Below are 22,627 nucleotides of genomic sequence, written 5' to 3'. Positions count from 1 at the left end.
TCTAAATGTTGTATTTATCATTTTTCCCTTACACCCCATGCATGTGTGTGTTTTGGCTGCAGGGCAACATATGGAAATTTTTCTGCTGGTAAAGAATGCTCCCTCTTACCTGCTGTGTTCCCATAGCTTTATGGAGTCTTTACGCGGGAGTACTGGGACCCTCCCAGGGCGTTCTCTACAGGTATGGCCCCTCCAAGGGGGCCAGAATCAGTGTTTGGAGCTTAAAAATGTATTCCAGTGGTGTATAGAGAATGTAGTTCAGTCTACTCAACAGAATCTTGTTTTCTAGACTCTAACCTCAGTGGGATCAGGATGGATTGGGATGAGGGTGTCTTAAAAGGCTCCTTAGGGGAACCGTAATGAAAAAAAAAAAAAAAGCTTGAGAACCACGGCTCTAGAATCGACCTCCAAGTGCGCTGTGGGCCAGGCAGAGTCCGAGAACAACACCCGCGTGACATCCTCACCTCTCTCCATCCTGGGGGTCCCGCTGCGCTTCTGGCCTTAGCTCTGATCTCCAGCGCACCCCGACCGTCCCAGCCCACTGGGAACATTTCCTCCAAGGGGCACTGAGCTTTGAGCATCGTCTCAGCTCACCAGATGGTCCGCTGTTGTTGACATTTGCAAGTGAGAGACTCCGAGCCACTTGTCCAAGATCCCAAGGCCCCCAGAAGGCGACAGGGGACCCTCAACGTTCCCGGCTCTGGGCCCCCTTCTCTGCCCCCTCCAGTCTGCAGGCAGCTCTGCTGTTCCTCCTGGCCTCCCGCCCTGGGGCAGGCAGGTCAGGGAGGTACATGGGGGGCCTGGGGCCTGGAGGAGGAGGACAGGAGCCAACAGGAGCCGGCTGGGGTGGCGGCCAGCCCCCCAGGGTGCGCCGGAGCAGAGCGGTGTCCTTGGGGTTCCCTGGAGAGGCCGGCCCTGCCCTGCTGGGTTTGGGGGGTTTGGCCCCCGAGGCCGATGCTTGGGGCTGTGGAAGCATAAACAGTCGTCCTGGGTTAATGAGGCCTCGTTTTTGTCTCAGAGGCACTTGGAAGCCCCATCCTGTTGGCACAAGCCCGTCCCTGTGCGCCACGCTGTGAGGCCAGGCCAGGTCTGTGTGACAGAGCGAGGGTGTGCTCCAGCTGGGAGGGTCCGGGGCATGCTTACAAAGCTGCGAGGAGACTGGCCCTTCCCAGGGTTCGAGGCCCGAGGCCCGCTGCTCGAGCTGTGCGGGACAGGCCTGTCCGGGTGCACCAGGCCCTGGACCACAGGCCCTGAGGACCCGGCTTGGGGGAGACGCGCCCTAAGCTGCCCTGAAGGAGCCCTGAGAAGCATTATATGCCTGCTTCATGCAGCCGGCACTTCTGGTGCCTCCAGCTCTGAAAAACACCTTCTTGCTTCCTGAGAGGGCTTCCTGGGCCATTGCCCAGAAGTCTGGGAAACCAAGGTGATTTTCCCCCTGGGGGATGCTGGGGAAATCCCAGTCCGGGCCCCCATCCTCCCCGGCCCGCTGCATCCCTGAGCAGAGTTTCCCCAGCCCCTGAGGCGGCCGCCGCGGCTCGGTCACCCCTGCCCAGGGCATGTCCCTCTGTTGGACAGTGTAGGTGGGTCGAGAGGAAGGAGGGGTCCGTGCCTGTGTGTGCGTGTGCTGCAGGGAGGCTATGTTTTGAGCACATTGGGTGTGGGGTGTGTTTATTGGGGCCTCAGTTTTCTCGTCTGTGGAATGGGGAGATCACTAGTGCCTCGCTCACAGATCAGTGTGAAGATGGGCTGCCTTGCCAGGGCTGTGGAAGCGTCATCACACATGCCCTGGTCAGAGCAGCTAGAGGGTACTCACCAGCCCTCACAGGGCCCCCCATGGAGTTTCTGTAAGATCAGGGGGGGCAGTCTGTCCTTGGAGGGCACTGCCTGGCTGGGAGTGACCCTGTCAGTACGCCTGCTGGAGTGGTTCTGCATGGTCCCAGCTCCCCCGTTTCATGGATGAAGGGATGCAGGGGACAAAGGCCATTGCCAGGGACAGCTGCTCTTCATGGTGTCACGATCCAGCTTCCACCCCAGGCCCCGGGCTGAGCCCCCGCGAGGGTCCCCAGTGGGTAGGTGAGGAACTGGGGTTGCCGGATGTGGGGCTGAGAGCCTGGGTTCCCGCTCCCACCAGCACCCTCTTGGGAAGGCTGGCCCATCACCCCTGTTCCCACGCAGGGAGAGAGGCCCTGCAGGCGGCAGGGTCCCCAGGAGCCAGGTCAGAGGGACAGAAGGCCCCGAGCTCATGCCCTCCCCGACGGGGGCCCGGGAGGAAGGGTAGGACCCTTATCCCCGACTCTGACCTTCCTCCTGGGTATGGGGAGCCACTTCCACTCCCAGCACCTGGCCCTTAGACGCCATGCTGTGCCCCCTGCAGACCCTGGACCACACATTCTCGACACGCGTGCCAAGGCCAAGTCCAGCCTCACCTCAGCCCACGGCAGAAGGTGGCCCCGCCACTCTGCCCAGGACACCCCTCCTATGCCCAGCCAGTGCCAGCACCTCGCTTGGCCCCCTGGGGGATCCCCACAACCCCGAGAAGGGGCTTCGGCCTTCCGTTTCCCCATATCCCAGATGCAGAGGCCAAGGCCGAGAGGCCAACACGCTGGCTGAAGGGCCCGCAGCTCTTAGTGGCAGAGCTGGGGCTCAGACACCAGTTTGACTCTAGCACCTGGGAGTGTAGCCACGGGGAGCGGGGCTCCCACCACACACGTGTATGCTCACAGATGTGCACCCGCACCGGCAGCTCCCCCCTCACACCTGCGGGCTTTGCTCCGCAGCGTCCCCGTCGCCTGTCTGCCCTCACGCCTCGTGTGCCAGGGGCCATGGCATCCTGTATCCAGAGGCGTTTCATGAGAGCTTTCCATTTTTCTCTGAGCCTCACAGCTGTCACTGTGAGGATTACGTGAATTAACCTCCGATGTGGCAATCCCCTGCTTCTCGCGGGAGAGCTGATTTTCTGGGACACGGCAGACCCCTGGGCCTGGCCCCGGAAGGTCAGGCTCAGAACCGGCCACTTACACACCTGCCCAGACGCGTGGCGTCACGCAGGTCCCCAGATTCGAGCTCGCGGCTGTCCCCTGCCCGCACCTCGCTCCTGGCCCCCAGCTCCTGGGTGACTCGCTGGGCTCGCCATGTCTGGAGGGGAGGCGGTAACCCGTGCTCCCCTCCTGCCGTTTCCACGCGGCCTGCCCCACTGCCCCGCCGCCTGCTCCCCTCTTTAGTGGTGGTGAAAGCACCCTTATGGCCACTGCGAGGCCGGTGACCGCCCTGCTCCCTGGCTCACCCTCCGATGCCCTTCCAGGCTCTGTCTCCCTTTGCACAGCCTCTTGGCAGCTGTGACAGGTCCTTAGACGTTTCAGCATGTCCGTCACACCTGTGAAGAGGTCATGCAAGCTGACCACAGGGCCTGCTGTTGGGCATTTGGGCAGTGCCCATTCTCCTCAATTACAGACGATGAAGCCATGACTGTCCACTGTAGCCAGGCTTTCACTTCTTTAGAACTCCTCTTCCAGGACAGATTTCCAGAACGGTGTGTGCTAGGCCGAGAGTAGGGATGTATTTTCTTTGGTGACTCTTTCCACATATTGCTAATTCGTCCCCAAGAGAAACATTTCTAGCCCCAGACTGCCCAGGTTCCAACCCTGGCTCCACCGCCCCCATGGGCCGTGGGACCCCTGGACTGGCTCCTTTCCTCCATGGGCCTCTTTTTTCCTCCTGAATAAAGTGGGGGTCACATTAAGACCAAGCCTCTTAGGTTGCTGTGAGAGCCACATGGGCTCATGGCAGTAAAGAGCTTAGAAATGACACCTACCGTGTGAACAAGCACTGGATTGGTGTTCATTATTCCTGTTTAATGATCAAGGTCTCTTTCCCTTTGTGCAGATAGTTTCCAGAAGACAGGGCTCTGGAAGAAAGAAGGCATGTGCAAACAGCACGTGTGCCACCCACCCCCAGGGAGCCCCTGGCAGGCGTCACTAATCAGTCACTGCACTTGGTTCCCCCCCGGGACAGACCTGTTCTCCACGCAGCCCCTGTGGGTCACCCTGAGTTAACAGAGGCCTCGGTGACCTCCTAGACCTGTGGAGACTGGGTGCGACTGGGAATCCACGTCCAGTCCCGTCGGCTCCGGCCCACGTCTCTTTGAGGCTTGTTCTCGAGAGCCTTTGCTGAGCTGCCCGGAGGGGTCGTGAGTGTCATCTGTCCTGCCCCTGAGCGGGAAGGTGAAGCCGGGGCGGGGAGCAGGTCTGGAATGGCCAGGAGTGGCCTCTTCGGTCCTTTCACAGGCCCAGCCACAGGTTGGCTTCCTCCAGGTCCAAGAAGCAGGAATTCCGTCCAGATTAATTTCTGGCACTTGGTCAAAGAGGGCTTTGTGACTTCCTGAGAGGGATCAGAGGGATTCCACAGAGAACCGTGAAGGGGGGCTCCCCCGCCGTGAGGCAGGGGGCCTGTCGCCGTCCAAGACTCCGGGGGGTGCCCAGCAGGAGGCGCCCCCGGTGGCAGAGCCGACCCCAGGGAGCAGAGGCCCTTCCCGAGGCGAGTCCAGCCAGGCCGCCTCTGCGCCTGCACTCATCACAACCCGCGGGAGGCCCCGGTCTCCAGCGACTCGCAGCCGCAGCGCCTGGGCCAGGTGGTCATCAGGGGCCCTGAAAGTAATAACATGGGAAGCTTCAGGGATTGAAACTAACAAGTGGCAGAGGGCAGGGCGCCCTGGGGAGGAGAGCTCACGCTCCTGTGGGCTCTCCTCACGGTAACTGGAGAGCACAGTTACTCGGTGCCTACTAGTGTCCGGGGCTGTGCTGGGGGCTCCAGTGGCGCGCTCTGCCAGTATTCTCAAAGTCAGGTTCATTTGGAAGGGGGATCGGAGAGGGCCAGGGAGCTCATCAACAGCCAGAACCAGGCAGAGCTGAGGTTTGAACCCTGGGTGGTTGGTGGGTCTCCAGCCCGCTTCTTTTGGCAGAAGGGGCACCACCTTGGGTATGGAGAGGGTGGGTGGCCTAGTCCCCTGTCTGAGCCCACGGAGGCAGGGAGGCCCCGTCCTCAACCAGAGGTCTCTTTGGAATCAACATAGAGCAGTTCGGTTGTGTTTGAAGTAGACTTTTCATTGAAGGGATAGCATGCATGTAGAAAGTACACAGATCAGAAGATACTGCTGGCTGAAAATGCCACAGATGCTTAGAGAATCGATCTTGTAACTGCCTAGATCGATGCAGAGAATGTGACCGCCTCCCTGGAGCCCCCTCCCCACAGAGTTCCCCCGGCTTCTGTGCACCCCACCGCCCACCAAGGGACCCACTCTCCTCCTTCCCACAGCATGGATTTATCTGGCGCGGACCTCAACTTCAGGTAAATGGAGTCACACAGCCTAAACTCCTGCATGCCTGGCTTCTTCGGCTCAAAGTTACGTTTTTAAGGTTTATCTGTGCCACATATAATATCCTGTGTAGTAGTGATTTGCTTCACTCGATAGTGTTCTGTTAAATGAACAGACTATTAATTTGTTCATTCTGTTACAGACAGGTTTCCAGGTTGGGGCTATTATGAACAGAACCATTATAAACACGTCTCTGAGTGAACATACGTTTACATCCTTTTGAGGTCAGGCCATTGGGTAGGCAGAGGGTCCCTTTTGGTGGACGCTTCCCCAACAGTTATCCAAAGTGATCCAAACCAGTTTATATACCTGACAACAGAATACAGGAATACTGAGGTGGCATATTTAAAATTGCATTTATTAAGGTTTCCTCTGAATAGTAAAAAGGACAGAGAAAACTGGGGGAAAAAAAAAGTGCCACTGTACATAGACCTCTGTAAACACTTTTAAGTTTAAAAAAAAAATGGAACTGTAATTTAGACATAACAAACTGCACAAATCTCTTGGGTCACATGGGTTTTGACTGCTGTCCTCATTTGAGTTGCCAGCGCCCGGGTTCTCATCAGCCTGGACATTTCCCTCCTGCCATCTTCCCTTGCAGTCTCTCCCTCCCCAAATATCTGCTGATGGCAGCTAAGACCAGTGACAGCTACACATGTACTCGGTCCTTGGGAAAATTCTAAAAGGTGTGAAATGCACAGTCTCTCCTCCTTCAAGTTCCTTTTCCCAAAGGCAGTCCTGTTAGTTTCATGGAGCCCTTCAGAAGGTTGTCATCAAAGTTCCTTTTAAAGCACCACACGGATTTCATTACCCACGCTGGGCGTTCCTTGCTCCCTCAGCGATCTGTCACGTCCCATGGTTGATCTCACACACAAGCTTGTACAGCGCACTCGGGTCTCCCTACCTCATTGCTTTTTACGGTTTTGTAGTAGTTCGTTCAGACAAGGGTCAAGGCCAGCAGGACCTAAATCTTTGAGTGAAACCCTGTTGCTCAGACGGGAAGTTGAGTGTCTGGGAGAAAGGACAGGCGATGCAGGTGCCCATCGTCCGTGGATCAGGGACAGCGAGGGGCACCTAGTATAGCCTCACCCCTGCAAAGCCCTCTGACCATCGCACTCGAAAGGTCAAGAGTGCAGAGCCCTGGGGGGCCCGGAGGAAGCACCTGCTTGAGCCCCAGGGCAGGAAGCAGGGGATTGGGGTTTGCACCACATCCCTGGGACCCCAAACCTGTCCCCACCCTGCGCTGCCTCAGCTCTGGGCTCAGGGACATCAGACACCCCACAATGCCCGCATGACAGCCTTCCCCCAGCCTCAGAAGGGGCGAGTGACAGCCGGCTCGCCACACAGCCAGGAAAGAAGCACATTTGTGGGTTGCTTCTCTCTCCCAGACGAGGAGGGGGCCCAGGGGCTCAGCGTGTCATCCCACGCACGCTTTGACGGGGCTGATGACTCACCCCACCACACAAGGCTTCCACGTAAACGCTTTGCGGGTGAACTTGTTTTCTGCCGTTTAAGGCAGAATTTTTTCTCTCCCTTTCTCTTTCTTCAAATAAGTCTGTAAAACGTAAATGGGAGGTTGTCTCTTGACCAGGAAGACCTTCTGTTCTACAGGAGTCTGTCGGGGGGGTTGGGCAGTGAGCCCCCCAAGTTGAGGAGGCTGGCAGCTCTCGGCAGGGTGGGGGAGCTGCCATTCTGGGTTTGCCTCCGAGGCTCCTGCCTGCTTGTTGGCTCAGAGACAAAGCCAAACAGAGCATCCAAAAAGAGCAGGCCTGTCCCTGCAGAGGCACTAGGTCCTTACCTCACCCAGGGATCAGAAAATACCCCGGGGGCAGCCTGCTCCCTGCATGGGGTTTGGAAGGGAGGCTGATTGATCCTGAGACAAGGGCAGAAGCACCATAGCCCCGGTGGCCATCATCTGCACCTGCTCCCTCGGTGCCCTCTTAGACCCCAAGGGTGGTTTTGCAGAAAACTCTGAAATGGACAGAGAGCCCCTGTCCAGGGTCCTAAAACCACCCAGATGGAGCCTGCCGACCTTGGTGGCTGGAGGCCACAGTGGCTTGTGTCCAGGTGAGAGCTGGAGGGGCGGCAGGGACCAGGCAGGTGCATGGATAGGATCCTTTGGCAGAATGGATGCCATTCTGAGGTCATCCTTTGGCTGACCTCTGGGCTGGAACAGATGTCCAGGAGCCCATGGAACCTGAAAAGCACACCCAGGAGTTCTGGACCAACTCGATGCTGAGTGAAGGTGCTGGGCTGCAGCAGACCCTTGGCAACTGTCGGCGCTCAGAGCCTCTGTCAGCGTTTGCGATGAACTTTCCGTCTAGAGCAGTGTTTATTTCCTTCCAGGCCTCTCCACCACAGTGGACGCATCGTGGCTCACTGGTTCTCAGACTGGGGCTCCCAGACCAGAAGCCTCTGTGTGATCTGGAAACTTACTAGCAGTGCACACTCCTGCCTCATGAACTGGAAGGTGGGGGAGGAGAGTGTAGCACGGTGTGTTTTCCAGGTGATTCTGGTGCACACAGCAGTCGGAGAGCCCCTGCAGCGTCTTGACGAAAGGGAGAAAGCGCAGCAGACACGTACTGCGTGCCCGCTGTTTTCCAGCCACTTCATCTGCTGCCCTGTTGAGACGGTACAGTGTCCCTGGGAGGTAGGATTCAGTTCAGTTCAGTGGCTCAGTCGTGTCCAACTCTTTGTGACCCCATGGCTGCAGCACACCAGGCTTCCCTGTCCGTCACCAACTCTTGGAGCTTGCTCAAACTCGTGTCCGTTGAGTCGGTGATGCCATCCAACCATTTCATCCTCTGTCGTCCCCTTCTCCCGCCTTCAATCTTTCCCAGCATCAGGGTCTTTTCCAGTGAGTCGGTTCTTCCCATCAGGGGGCCAAAGTATTAGAGCTTCAACATCAGTCCTTCCAATGAACACCCAGGATTGATCTCCTTTAGGATGGACTGGTTGGATCTCCTTGCTGTCCAAGGGACTCTCAAGAGTCTTCTCCAACACCACAGTTCAAAAGCATCGGTTCTTCGGCATTCAACCTTCGTTTATAGTCCAACTCTCACATCCATACATGACTACTGGAAAAACCATAGCTTTGTCTAGACGGATCTTTGTCGGCAAAGTAATGTCTCTGCTTTTTAATATGCTGTCTAGGTTGTTCATAGATTTTCTTCCAAGGGACAAGCGTCTTTTAATTTCATGTCCCCATTTTGCGGACCAGAAAACTGACTCTCAGAGTAAAGAACTTTCCCCCATACCTGAGGCAGAACTCAGCCCCTGGCCTGAGCCTCCTCTTTGTCCCTCTCAACTCGAGACCATTGAGATCAGGCGTGATGGCTTTGGGTTGCCTCTGCCAGTGTCTCCTCCACCATGTGGGCCACTCGGACATCACTGCCATGAATGCCTTCCAGGTCCCACCCGTGGATCTGCCTTGACCTTACCCTGGGCCTGCCTGAGTAACTGGTGACTCCTGCTCCCCACAAGACCCCCTTCTCAGGAACACAGGAGGACACCCTCCCCCTTTGATTCGAGCGCACCTTCATTGCCTGCCTGGACACAAACATTGATGATCTACTGCAGGTGAATTAATTGGGGAGCTGGGTCCTTTTCCAGGGCGCTCATAAATTAAGGCCCTTTGCAGCAGGAGCCCTGGCTCCAGCCCAAAAGGAGGCAGCCTGGTGAGGCCTCGCAGCTCCCCGCACGAGGCCCAAGCAGATCGGATGCCTTTGAAGCCCTGCGAGCCCCAGATAAAGTTCTGAGTCAAATAAACAGCGGAGGCCCCTGTCGGGTTGCTACTGCCTGAAGCCGAGCCCGGGACTCCTTATTTGGGATAGAGAGTTCCCTTTCTCAAGCCCAAGGCAAGCAGCCCCATGCTGTCCTCTGCCTTTCAGGGGAGCGAAACTCTCTCTAGACATCTCTCCCACCCAGCAGAAGAGGAGCAGTCTCGGTGCCATATTTGCATTTTTTAATTTATTGTTGAGTCTGCCAGGGGGTGATTCCTCAGAGACAGCCTTTCCTGTTAGTGATAAACACACCCTGGGTTGAGTTTATAGTTATGGGGAAGCAGGACACATCACTGGGTACGTGAGAGCCTGGAGGCGGGGTGGGCTTTGATCCCAGGGACCGTGGAAGACCCTGTTGGACCAAGGGGGCCCTCTTGGGGGCAGGCAGTGGTCCCTGGAGAAGAGCTCCGTGACACAGAGTGCCTGGAAAGGGTCCGGCTGTCTGGTCAGGGGACCGCCATGCCAGGTCCCTGATGCGTAGCAGTCACAGCACCCGATGACCACTGCCCAAAAAGACCATACAAAGGTGTTGCCCAGAGCTCTGGCTGAGGTCAGGAGAGAAGACTTCCGTTTGCTTGATTTTCATTTTCTAAATGTACATGCTGCCTTTGCTCGGTGATATTTGACATGGCTCACAAGAACACTCAGCATGGGAAACTCTATTCTAATCGATGTGGGGCCACTTCCACCCACAGGGTGTGGATGTAGAGACCCATGGACAGCGTGATGCCCTTTGTGTAAAACAAAAGGAGGACCGAACAACGAAGGCTGGGCGCAAAAACCAGCTCTCTGTACATTTGCGTTTGTTTGCATGTGGCCAGGGAGGCGGATCAGAACTGATACCCCCAGGGGCTGACAGACTGGCCCATCTCCTGTTTGTTTGTTTTAAATAAGAGATTCAGGGGGACCCAGCTGGCCCACCCCCACCCCCGGTCATGCTACAACAGCAGAGCGTGGCCCAAAAAGCCTGCAATATTTATCACCTGGCTCCTTCCCAGAAAACGTTTGCCAACCATATGTCATGTTTTTGGCATGGGTGCTGGGGTAGGGTGTGGTGGGGGGCAGAGGTGAGGTTAAAAACAAGCCAGCCTGCATGATGTGGGCTGGATTCATGTACCCTTTTAAGGCGGGGAGGGCTTGCACTCACGGACGCTGGCTCACGGCCGTGGCGGCGGCGAGCTCTCCATGAGCCCTCGTGCTCTATAGCACTCCCCTCCCAAACACCGCTCTGTCCGACACTGGGTTTCCGGTGAGCATCTTATCATTTCAAAAACAAGGCGATCGACTGGAACAGTGAAAAATCAAGGAGAACAGCATCTCAGATACTTTCCATCTCCTTCTAAGAATGTGGGGTTCTGCCCAATTTTAAGGATTCTGTGGACAGGGACACCACCGCCTCCTTGATCCCAGTTTCTGAAATCCTTGGGGGCGTTTCTCTTCACTGCCTTGAGGTTAAATGTACAGCACCGCTCTGACTTTCTGCAGCAGTTTGAAACGTTTCATGAAGCCAAAGAAGCTCTTCCTTGGTTCCCTGCACCCACCACCACCACCGTGGTCCTCCCCTGCCCACCTGTGTGTGTGCTTCTACACTTCACGTGGCTCATGGGGCTGGAGTCCACAGCAGGGCTGCTGGCCACGCTGCGTTCCTTTTACCTGCTGCTGGTGTGATCTTGCACGTGGCCATGGTTAGTTCAGGCATTTCCCTGTCAATGGGCATTTAGGAGTTTCTCGTCACCTTTATTTTCTCTCCAGCCTTGAATCAGTGCCCCACTGGCCCAATGGCTAGCGTTTATTAAACACCTTCTAGGTTCAGCATGAAATACCACATTTAATCTCGTCAGAGCTGCCAGAGGCAGGCACACCTCTTCGCCCCATTTTGCAGATGAGGAAACTAAGGCTCAGAGAGGTGGTATGGTTTGCCTGAGGCCACACAGCTCAGCTCACAAGCAGCGGAAGTCTGAATGCAGAGATGCCCCACTCTGCACACACCTGAGGGCCAGAGCAGGGGTGGGACTGAGCCTGCCCCATGACTCCTCTGTGCCGAGGACCCCGAGTCCGCCCTGTGCCGATGTCCTCCCGGGAATTCCCTCTGCAGCTTCCCTGGGTGTCCAGCCCGCTCTTTGCCATGGCAGTGATGGTCCCCACCCGGCCTTCCTCAAGGCAGCTCAGGACCAGAGCTTCTGTGCTCAGGTCATCAGCTGGGGGTGGGCATCAGCGAGAGAGCAGGAGAGACAGGGGGCAGGCCTTTCCCAAGATGAGAAAGTTAAAAGTGAATCTGATAGTTGCTCAGTTGTGTCTGACTCTTTGCGACTCCATGGACTGTAGCCCGTCAGACTCCTCTGTCCATGGGATTCTCCAGGCAAGATGCTGGAGTGGGTTGCCATTTCCTCCTCCAGGAGATCTTCCTGACCCAGGGGTCAAACCTGGGTCTCCTGCCTTGCAGGCAGATTGTTTACCATCTGAGCTACCAGGGAAGCCCAAGAAGAGACAACCCAGAAGATTCCAAGGGTAAGCTGGGAGAAGCTGCTGAGAGCAGGGGCCCCGGCTACCACCTCCGCACGAGAAAAGGTGGGAAGGGCCAGCTCAGATGGCAGAAGCAGGACAGCAGGGAGGCCAGGAGCAAGGCTCCCCTCAGACAGCACAAATGTGTCGTCTCTTGGACGTCAGGGTGGTGGGCAGGTTCCTTCCTGGTGTCTTGCAGCTTCTGGGGGCTGCCGTGCTGCTCGGCGTCCCTCTGCTGGTGGGAGCCTTGCTCCCGTCCCTGCCCCCGTCCTCACCTGACCTTCTCCCTGTGTGTGTCTTCCCCTGACCTTTTTATGAGGACCCACCCTGCTCCAGCATGACCTCATCTTCCCTTGATGGCGTCTGAAAAGACCTATTTCCAAAGAAGGTCACAGCCTCAGAGACCAGGGGCTAGGACTCAGACTTACCACGTGGGGGACATAACCCACAGCACCAGCTGCGTGACCTCCGGCGAGGTGTTAACCCCTCTGTGCCCCCTTCCGTGTGTCACAGGGACCGAGCAAGGTTGCCTGCCCCCTGGGGAGGAGCAGACCAGGCCCCAGGGTCGGGTTCACGCAGCTCTCACGTGCAAGCTGCTTCAAAGTGCAGACTCCCAGGCCCCCTGGGCTCTACTGAGTTAGAACCTGCCTTTTAACAAGCCCCCCTGCAGGTGGTTCCTGCATCTGCAGTGGGCAGGAAGGGGTAAGGGTCTGGTGTGGTAGCTGATAACGGCCAACACGTACCACTACGAGCAAAGCTCATGGCAGTGATGGAATTTCAGCTGAGCTATTTCAAATCCTAACAGGTGATGCTGTTAAAGTGCTGCACTCAATATGCCAGCAAATTGAGAGAACCAAGCGGTTTGTAGCTCTCTTTCTGATTCTGAATCTTCTCCCTTTGACAAATACTGAGGGCATCTTCCACGCATCCTTAGCGGTTCCAGTCACCACACAGAACAGTGAGGAGACAGACAAGGCTTGACCCTTTCCCCAAGGAGTCAGAGCTGAGAGAGGAGACCAGCCACTCAGAATTTTCTCAGTGCAGTCAGTCGGATCCATGGGTTGATTGGATTTTGCCAAGGGTGCAGCGGTCCCCAAGAGCTAAGTAGGATGTGGTACCCAGGTGCCAGCCTGGCACCACGACCAGTTCATCGCCTCACCAGCCAGATGCTTGGTTTCCCAGGCAACCAGCCGATGCTCTGGAGATGACAAGCGGGACACTGTGCCCGTGTGTCTGCTGTTTCCTTGGAAGCAGTGATGACTGCAGGGAGACTGCCTCCGGTGGGCACTCAGGGGGCAGAGTGCCAGGATCTCTACCCTCCTCTTTCACAAAGATTGCCCGACCTCCCAGGCAGATGTCAGCTAGGCGCCCAGCTGCAGCTCGCCTCCACCTGCCCCTGGGCTCAGCGCCTCAATTTGAAGGGCTTCTTGTTTGTCTCAGCAGGAGGCGGCAGCATCGATCGAGGCAGAGAAAGCACTCAGGCATGCCCCTCAGAGTAGCCTGGCAGTCAGGGACTCGGGATCCAAAGCTGGACCTGAGTCCAGCTCCAGTTCTGGCTCTTACCAGCTCCTTGACTTTACCTCTCTCAGCCTCAGTCTTCTTAACTGTAAAATGGAGCTAATCATGCCGTTCACATTGACATGATTATCAGTGAAGTGGGTGTAACGTGAATGCCAGTGAGTGGTTGTGAGAAATTGTAAAGGTGCTTCGCAGAAGAGGGGCTGATATATGGGGAGCCTTCCAAAAGCGATGACGGCTAGTGCTCTTGTGTATCTTGTCACAACCCATTATCCTGGCACACGGTGCGCCCTGGACAGGGGTGGCCAGCACTGCCGCAAACAGTGGCTCTGTTAGGGTGAGAAGGCCATGCCTTCCCCTCCAGCCGACAGGGGAGCACCAGGGCTAGGCTCGAGTCTCGACGTGTGTCTTTTCCTCTACTCCCTGCCCCTCCGTACTAGAGCCAAAGGCCCCACCCACTCAGAGTGGGTGTCCTGACACCCATCCTAAACCCAAGTCCTGGAGGGTGTACTTTGATTCATCCGTCTGTTGGTTGGTTGGTCCAGCAGTAACAGTACAGTAACTGTATTGGCTAAACTGGAGTCTGCGGAGTCCGCGGGGGCTGCTGAGAGGGTGACGATCTAGACTTGGGCCCAGATGGGCAGTCAGGAAGTGACACATGTGGGCCAGTCACAGACCTGGGTTAATTCTGAAGGCAAAGGGATGGTGCTTCATGCAGAAAGGATTCAACAGAGGCCGTTCTGGAGGGCGAAAGAGAAGGTCAGAAATGCCCCCACTCCGATGTAAGGGGCCCCCACCCCCAGCCCAGAAGCTCACTGGCTCGGCAGGGATGGTGGGCCAGCTGGCACAGCCAGCATGCACACTCACGGCGCGTTTGGGAGAAATGAGGAGGTCGGAGGCCTGTCTAGGAGTCAGGGACACCAAGGAAGTCACCCATGTAGTCATTCTCCCCGGGAGTGCAGAAGACTTCGGGGAGAGGCCCCTGGAGGCTTTGGAGGGGAGGCCAGTGGAGCCTGGGCAGGCGGTTGATCAGGGTGCTGCTCACACACCGGCCCTGAGGGATGGGAGGGGTGGCGAGCCCATGGCTGGTACAACGGGGCGGGGGTGACCGAGGGGACACTTAAGACTTCAGGACAGCCTGCCCGGTAGAACTTTCTGCCACGCCGAACACACCCTCTGTCTGCAGCGCCCAGTGTGGCCGCCGCCAGCCCCTGTGTGGCCGTAGAGACACTGAATGCTCAGCTGTGTTTCCTTTTAATTTGTTTCAGCCTAAGTAGCCACATGCTTTCGAAACCTGGTGGCTTTCGAGCTGGGCAGCACAGCTTCGGGACGTCCCCTGGCACGAAGGAAGTTGTAGAAGCAAGCCCGGCTCCAGCCCGGCTCCTCCCCCGCCCCCGCGCCCCGGGGCTGCCTCCCCTTTGGTGACGGGCGGGGGAGCATGCGTGCTCGCGTGAGCCCAGCCTCAGAGGCTGCGGCAAGCGCCGAGCGGCCGCCAGTCACCGGGAGGCGTGCTCCCAGCCCCTTCTGAGTCACGCCGAGGGGCGCCTCCCCGGTGACAGCTCGTCTCCGCGAAGGCGCCGGCGGGCTCCGCTCTCCCGGGCCGGAGGAGCCAGGCGTCGCGTTTGCCAGAGAGATGGCGGAGGTTGCCCAGGTAACGCCCCCTCCCTGATAAGCAGAGGGCGAGGACTGCAGTGGAGCTGCGGGCTCCGTGGTCTGGGGAGCTGCCCTGCCTGCTCTGGGTCACTCACCCTCGGGACTCGGGCGTTAAGAATTAGAGCTGCCGTTCAGCCAGGAACAGGGCTGAGCATTTGTATATATTACCCCGTGCAAGCCTCTGGTAGTGGTCGCTGTCATCACGCTGCAGACAAGGGCAGAAGGGTGTCGGTAAGCTCCTTGAGCACCGAGGTCTGTCTGCTTTGCTTCCCACAGGTAACCTTAGTACTTAACTCAGTGCTTGGCAGACCATACTAGATGGTGCCCAGCAGTATTGCTGGCTGATGGGAAAGATGGATAACGCTTGGCTGGAGAGGATGGCTGGGTGGATGAATGGTGGAGTGACTAGGTGAACGGGTAGATGAAGCAGAGCTCAGATCTGAAATCTGCTGATTGCAAAGCCTGCACTCCTAATCGCGAAGCCATGCTGCCTCTGACTTTGATACTCTCCACCTGCATGGGTGGGAATTTTTTATATGTATATACCTTAATCAAAGTGTAATGTACATGGCATAAGATTCAAAAATTCACCTGTTGTGAGTGAGTGATTCGGTGATTGTAGTAAATTTATAGTTGTGCAGCCGTCACAATGAAGGTTTAGAATAGTTCCATCATCTGCAAGAGGTCTTCATATCTGTTTGCAGTTCTAATCCCTGTTGCCACCTCCCAACCCCAGGCACTTTCTGTCTCTATAAATTTGCCTTTTTCTAGACATTTCACGTAAAAGGAATCCTCCAGTATGTCTGTTTTGTCTTCTTTCACTTAGCATATTGGTGGGGTTCGTCTGTGTTTTAGAGCATCTGAGTGGTTCCATCCTTTTTACTGCCAACTACTGTACCATTGTCCAGAGAGACCACTTCTTGCATCTGCGTTCATCAGCTAATGGACATTTGGGTTGTTTCCAGTTTGGAGCTGTTATCAACAATACCGCTGTGCACGTTCATGTGTGTTTCTTTATATAGAGTCTATTTCTGTTTCTCATGAGTAGATTTCTAGGAACAGAATTGCTCGGTCATATGATAAATTTATGTTTAACGACTTGAGAAACTGTCAAGCTGTTTCCCAATGGTGCTGTGCTGATGCAGCGCACAAGGGTCCTGTTGAATCCACACCCTCGCAACACGTGGTGGGACCTCTTGCTTCCGTCCAGCCTGGTGGGTGCGAAGCGGCGTCTCTCTCCGATCAGAACCCGTGTCTCCCCGACGGCCTCTCAGCTTGAGCTGCATATGCTCTGACTTCTCGGCTGGGTGGGCTTTTGACCCTTTCCAGCCTCCGGGTTAGCAAACTTTTTTTTGAAAGAGCCAGATGGCAAACGTCTGGGGCTCTGCGGGCTGCATATGAGCCTGTAGCATATTCTTTTCTGTTTTTTTTTTTCTCCCCAACCCTTGAAAAAAGGCCATTCTTGGCTTCCTTGCCCAAAAACAAACAGGGAGACAGCTCCAAGGCTCCTGTCAAAGGAATCCCTTGGCCCATGCACTCGGGACAGGGCAGGAGGTCGCCCACCCTTCTGGTGGAGGGGTCCCACACAGCAGAGCCCAGGGCCGGGCTGCCAGGAACCTGGAAGTCCGGGTTCCAGAGGCGGCCCCAGCCCAGCCCCACCATGATTCATCGCCACATGAGCTCATCAGACTGGCTCCTGGGATGAAATGTGCCATTTTGTCGCCCAAGGCGGAGCTGCCAGGGCCCTGGTCCTGCCTCTGCCCTGCGGCCGTGCCCTGCCAGGGCTCAGAGTCCCTTCTGGGGGCTGGCTACCTGTCCATACCCTGTAACCACGACTGTCACAGCCGCCCTGCCCAGGCTGCTCCCACGGACCCCAGAGCCAGGGAGACATGTCCCAGCCCTCGTCCCAGGCCCCGAAGAATTCCTGATGCCTTCCTGACTGTGTCTCTAGTGAACCATCTGCGCTGGCCCTGACCTGTGTGTTAAGACACTTCTCGGGTCCCTCAGAGCCGGTTCATACTTGTGACTCGGCTCCCTTTCTAGCCGTGTGACCTGGTGTGAGTCATGTAACCTCCTGGCTGTGGTAGCCATGTGTGTAAAGAGGCTACCAGAGCCCATGGTGGAAGCTTCAGGCCCCGCGCTTCTCAGCCTCACCCTGCCCTTAAGGCTACTCCCTGTAAGTCCAGGCGATCCGCCCAGGGACTTGTCTACAGGAGCACCCTGGCCTGGGCACAGGGCAGCCAGGAACCCAGGAAGCTGGTGGGTAGCAGCCCAGCCTCCTTGGCCTTTGGGTGGGTCGGCTCCAGGGCGTGATCTGCCCTGGTCCTCTTGTCCCCACGGGGGTGGTGGTGCCAGCTGCCCGGTCCTACCACTCCATGATGCCCTGGTGACTTGCTGCCCGCTCCCCCCAGCCCCACTCCCTACCCGCTCTCCTGCGCCCTCCATCACCTCCCAGGGCCCCTGGCAGGTCCCTGGCTCCTGGGGTGACCAGGAGGGTAGCATGAACTGATGCCCGGAAGTGTCCTGCACGGTGCCCGGTGGGTTGCAGTACGTGCTCATTAAACGTTAGCACTTGTCAGCCCCTGGGAACTTCCAGCAGGGACGCCTCTCGGGCAGGAACCCATGGGAAAGCTGTCGCCCGCGCCCAGTCCATCGAGGGGGGCTGTGTCTGTGAGCCCAAGTCTGGGCGTGCCTGGGAGGGGGCTCATGAGGGGGCTCATGGGAAACTGTGCAGGGTCTGGGGGCACCCGGAGGGTCCTCTCCCTGGGCCTTGTGTCCCAGAGTCTTGGCGACATCCAGGTGTGGGTACCCAGGGACGGAGGGACCATGCTCACGGCCACCAACCCCCACGGGCCAAGTCTAAAGGCGAGCTGGCTGAACAGTGATCACCGAAGATTAATGATGGCTATTTCTAGGTGGTGGGATCTCTGAAGCCCTTTTTTCATGGATCCTTTCCTCTGTGTTTTTCAGCACGGTTTACATTTCTCACAGTGAGCATGCCCTGTTTTCACAAAAAGAATGAAGTCATTATTCTTTCCAAAATAAATAACCTGCAGCTGATTAGAAGAGAATGCGCTTAAAGCCCAGACCGTAGGCCCATCTAGAGTATACCATGAGAAGACCTGCCTGTGCGTCCTTGTGGTTTTCTTTGGGGCTTAATGTACGGCAAGTTTCTGCAGCCCATACAGCAAGTTTCTGCAACCATCTCATGGTCATTTTAAAAATTAAGCAGTTCTCTGGTCACAGAGCCTACCTGCAATGTCCAGGACTCAAAGGAGCATTCGTCTTCAGGGCTGGGTCAGGTTCTTGCCTTGCAAAGTGTCTCTACTGCCTGAGACTTCGGGCGCTGTGTGTTTGCTTGGACCTGGCCATGCTCCTGGCTGATGGTCGCTGGGACTGAGGCTGGTTACCGTCCCAGGGAAGCCTCGGGAAGCTGGGTGCACCTCCTCATGAGAGAACGGGGTTTGTCGAATACTGCCAGTCACCGTACTGTTCAATAAACACCCCACCACCACCACCACCACACACACACACACACATCAGCGGCGTATGTACTGTTCAATAAACACCCCCCACCACACACACACACGCATGCATGCACGCACACACACGCGCGTTGCCATGGTTTCTTCCAGCCCTTGTAGGATCTAGCATGATTGACAGCGTCTCCGCTCTGTTCAGTACCCCACTTGAGAACCGTGCGGTCCTCACGGGCAGCAGCTGGGGGTGTAGAGAAGCGAGGGTGGGGGAGGTGGAGGCTGTGTGGAGAGGTGGAGGGGAGGAGACGGACCGCGTGTGTGCGTGAGGGAGGGCTGGGATGAAGACGGGGAAGCACCCTCAGGAGTGAGGTCACTGGTGGGGGATGGCCGTGGCGACGGGCGTGATTAGCAACGACGAGGCTCCAGAACGCCGTGGAGTGTGAGAAAGAAACTCAGGGTGCTGTCCTGTCTGGGTCGCAGTGGCTTGTCGGTTTCATCGCTTTTGAGTTTCTCAGGAGACCAGTGAGTGTCTGAGTTCCCTCTTTGTTCCATGGTTGTGCTCCTGGGACTGTGCTTCTGAGCACAGCTCCCTCCAGAGAGGGGACCGCGCTGGTCCAGGCTTTATAAGGCTTACACCGTGGACAAGGCCACAGGCCGTTTTCACGCATCATTTACAGAAGTGGAAACTGAGGCTCGGGAGGTGGCGTGCTTTATAGGAAGAACTGGGTCTGTCTGATTCCACAGTCTGCCTGGGGGTTTCCACCGCGACGCCTCACTCAGCACCGTGAGCTGCTCGGTCCAGTGTGGACTTTGTTCCCCAGATGTTCCGTTCTTGGCCCTGGGGCCCAAGACCCTTCATCCTTGTTAATTCAGAGACCCAGTGGTCCGGGGACGCTGGAGGCCTGCGAGCTCGCCTCTGGGCCTCGGGGGCCACCGTGAGACCCTCGCCGCCTCCTCCCCTCGTTCAGACTTTGGCTCGGAGGCTGTGACGTGTCACCCAGCTGGCTGCTGGCTCCGTGACTTTAAAATTAGGTTTTCCCCAGGGAGCGGGGCACTTAATGAAGGAGTTTATCCAGTTAGAAAGAGAGGCTCCCAGGCAAGCCGGGCGGCAGTGAGGCAGGCAGCTGCTGGGACCGCAACCTTCGGAGAGGGCTTCTGTTTCCATGATGTCAGAGGGCGGAACCAACCCGGCCCCTGCCCCAGCCGCTCCCCAACTCTGGGTGCAGAGGCAAGAAGGCACTGTCTTACTCCCCACGTGCAGTCTGAGGACCACTCTGGGCTCAGTCCCTGCCTGGCTGGAGCTGAATTCCAGGCCCTAAACCTGTCTGTCCGGTTTCCCAGCTGCTCACACTCTCCAGGTGGCCTCATAGGACCAGGGTGAGCAGAAACATTGCCTCCAACACAAAGAAAGTACCTTCCTGCTGTGATTGCGTTGGAATACTTGGGGAAGGAGTTTGGGCACAAGATGCAACCTGAAGGATAACTATCTTCATCCTTTTCAAAAGGTCACTGGAAGCAGAGTAGAAATGACTCTCCTAGTAGTCAGGAGGCCTGGCTGTCTGCAGGCACAGCATTCGACTTGGGGCAAGACTGTGTTCTTCCGGGATGGGATTCTGATGGGAAGGGAGGGAGGCGTCCACCCTGAAGCAGCGGAGTCACCAATGGTGGTGTATATTTTGCCCACCCCCGGCCTGTCGATCACACGCGTGGGTCTCTTTCTCTCTCCCAACCAGAAAAAGATTTACAAATACAAGAAAGTCCTGAGTAACCCGAGCCGTTGGGAGGTTGTCCTGAAGGAGATCCGGACGCTGGTGGACATGGCTCTGACATCCCCTCTGCAGGACGACTCCATCAACCAGGCCCCACTGGAAATCGTCTCGAAACTGCTCTCAGAGGTAAGGCCGCCCCTTGCCCTGATCTAACTCTGTGCCACCCGCCCCCACCCCAGCCCCCTCCAACACTTTGAAGTTTTATTCCATTATGGGGTGTGCTGAGCACCATCCCATGCCAAGTGGCAGATCGAATTCAAGTTTGTGTTGTCTTCCCATCGTGGGAGGAGGTGAGCCATCCCCCAGCGACATGAGGGAGCTGAGAAGGAGGAGCTGAGAAGGAGGGGAGAGTGGTTGTCACCCCACTGTGCCCCAGGACCTGCTTTGGGACAGGACCTGGCAGGTGCTGGCCTTGGACCTGAGCTGGGCTGGTGGCCACTGTCAGAATCCTCTAGCTCATCCCGGGTGGGAGTACATCGTGCAGCCCCCAGACCGCCCTTCGTCCACCCTGTCACTGGCCGCCTCTGTCTCCCCCACACCCAGCACTGGGGTTCCAGGCAGACGTGGCTTCCTGCTCTCCTCAGCACCCACAGCCCACAGCCACACTCTGTTTAGCTCACATAGGGTTTTAAAAATCGAGAGGCTTCACGAGAAAGTAGGATTTTGCAGGTTGTCTTTAGAAACAATCAGAATGCCCAGTAGCAGTTGGCAACTGGCTGCTCAGCGCCAACCAGCTGAGCCTCCAGCTTCACCAGGCAGCCCCAGGCTGTGAGCAGGTGCCGTGTGCCAGGCAAGGCCCCGGGCTTCTATATTAAGGTGGTCTCCTCCCTCCCAGGGCAGGAAAGATGGCGGGACGTTGAGGCGTGATGTTGGGCTGCCCGATGGAGGGCGAGGGGCACTCGGGAGCGTCTCACCATTTCCTCTGTCCCTGTGCTATTCTGAGCACTTTACAGAGGTCAGCGCTGCCCTCATTCATTTGCTCCCTGGCCCCCGAGGGACCCTGGGGTTGATGACTCCCGGTCTCAGCTATGCACGGCCACCAGAGTGGTCTCTGTCCCTCTTCCCTGGGAGTGGCCCTGGTTCCCTGGGTGGCTCCTCTGCACCCCCCCAGATCCCGCACAAGGTCCCTGCTACCTAGAACCTCTGCCCTCTCGCAAGCGCAGTCTGGTCGCTGCCCATCAGTTCGGGAAACCAGCCCAGGCCTTCCACGTCTGCTGAAGAGAGAGGGTCCCCCACCCTGGGGGGAGGTGAGGGCTAGCGGTGAAAGATGCGTGGCAGAGATCGCTGTGGGCAGAGGGTGTGACCATCCTCAGGTGGGAGACCAGCCTCATCCCATGTGAGAGTCAAGACTTCGACTCTGAAACGGATCACGCTCACAGTCTAGGATTTGAGGCCAGGCGCCATCAGCCCAGCCTTGAGTCCAGGCTCCCCGCATGGCAGGCGGGGCCAGTTGGCAGGCCCGGGCTGTTTCTCACGGGAGCGAGCGGAGCAGCTCACCATCAGGATACACCTCTCAAGTGCCGGGAGGTGCCATGCACACAGCTTTCCATCTAACACACTCCCCCCGAGAGATGGGCCTCGCTGCCTCCATTTCACAGGTGGGGAAACTGAGGCCCAGAGACACCACGTGACCTGCCGAATAGGCCGTGGGGCTGGAAATTCCACCCCGAAGGCGGCCTGGGTCCCACCACACAGTCGCTCTGACCACTTTATCGGCCCCAGTGGTCTCAGCCGCCGTCTCTAAGTCAGGCTCGTGGTCAGCGCAGTAGGGACGGCGGCAGGTGACCCCGTGGCCGGCCTCTGCTGGGACTTCCTGCCCATCTCAGATGTGGTTCATGTGGCCACAGGTTCACGGACTTCACATCACTTCTCAGGCTTTAGATCAAGGGTCTCAGAGTCAGCTGATCTCAAGCACTAGAGTAGAGAGATGAAGGCGTTTAAAGAAACAGAAGAAGCTTGTATCTGCTCTGCCCCTGCTGGGTGTCAGGCAGGGGGCCCATATTGTCCCTGATGTGCTGATGAGAGTGGCCGTTGGCGAGGGACAGAGCTGGGGCTGCAGCCCAGGCGGCGTCCCCTCCAGTGAGGTTCACGCCTCTGCCAGTGACACTGAGGTTCTCTGAGCACGTGCTCTGTGATGGTCAGGGCGGCAGGCGTTTGCACCAGCCCCTTTATATTCCTCCCAGCGGCCCTGCATGGGAGGCACACGGAATCGCAAATGGAGGCTCTGCGGGGTTAAGTCGAGTGCCCAGGGTCACTTGGATGAGGGGTGGGCAGGACCCAGGCCCAGGTCTGCCCCACTGCAAGGCTGATGGGATGTTACCTGAACTGGCGGAGGCTTTTTGGTGAGTGAGGGCCAGGCCCCTAGGGCAGCAGTGTGCAGAGTCGGCAAGTCGTGGTTCTGCCCTCAGGAGCTCACGGGCCTTACACAAGGAGCTAGGTCTCCCAGTGGGTTGGGCTAAGATTAGCACCCGTTTCCTAGGATTAGGGATTGGATGTTCTCATGTGTACACAGAGCCTGGCTTTGTGCCTGATATACAGGGACCAGCTGATAAG

At 57.2% G+C, this 22,627-nt stretch overlaps 1 protein-coding gene across 2 annotated transcripts in view; it reads left to right on the top strand.

Annotated features, from left to right (window-relative positions):
• CMIP (c-Maf inducing protein) overlaps nucleotides 1-22,627 on the top strand; it is a 208,807-nt gene that overhangs the window by 144,784 nt on the left and 41,396 nt on the right. The window contains exons 1-2 of one of the 2 annotated variants that reach the window (XM_055413064.2): nucleotides 14,668-14,824; nucleotides 20,039-20,200. In XM_055413064.2, coding sequence (XP_055269039.1) covers nucleotides 14,807-14,824; nucleotides 20,039-20,200 — 180 coding nt within the window. In that variant the 5' untranslated portion in view covers nucleotides 14,668-14,806. Of the gene's footprint in view, nucleotides 1-14,667; nucleotides 14,825-20,038; nucleotides 20,201-22,627 lie in introns of those variants that run through there. The other variant, XM_055413063.2, reaches the window with a different exon arrangement.

The sequence above is a fragment of the Moschus berezovskii genome, chromosome 22 (genome assembly GCF_049115385.1).
Source record: "Moschus berezovskii isolate FMDL1 chromosome 22, NW_MosBer_1.0, whole genome shotgun sequence".
Classification (NCBI taxonomy): Eukaryota; Metazoa; Chordata; class Mammalia; order Artiodactyla; family Moschidae; genus Moschus; species Moschus berezovskii.
Note: the sequence above shows the minus strand (reverse complement) of the source record. Positions and strands in the feature narration are given on the sequence as shown.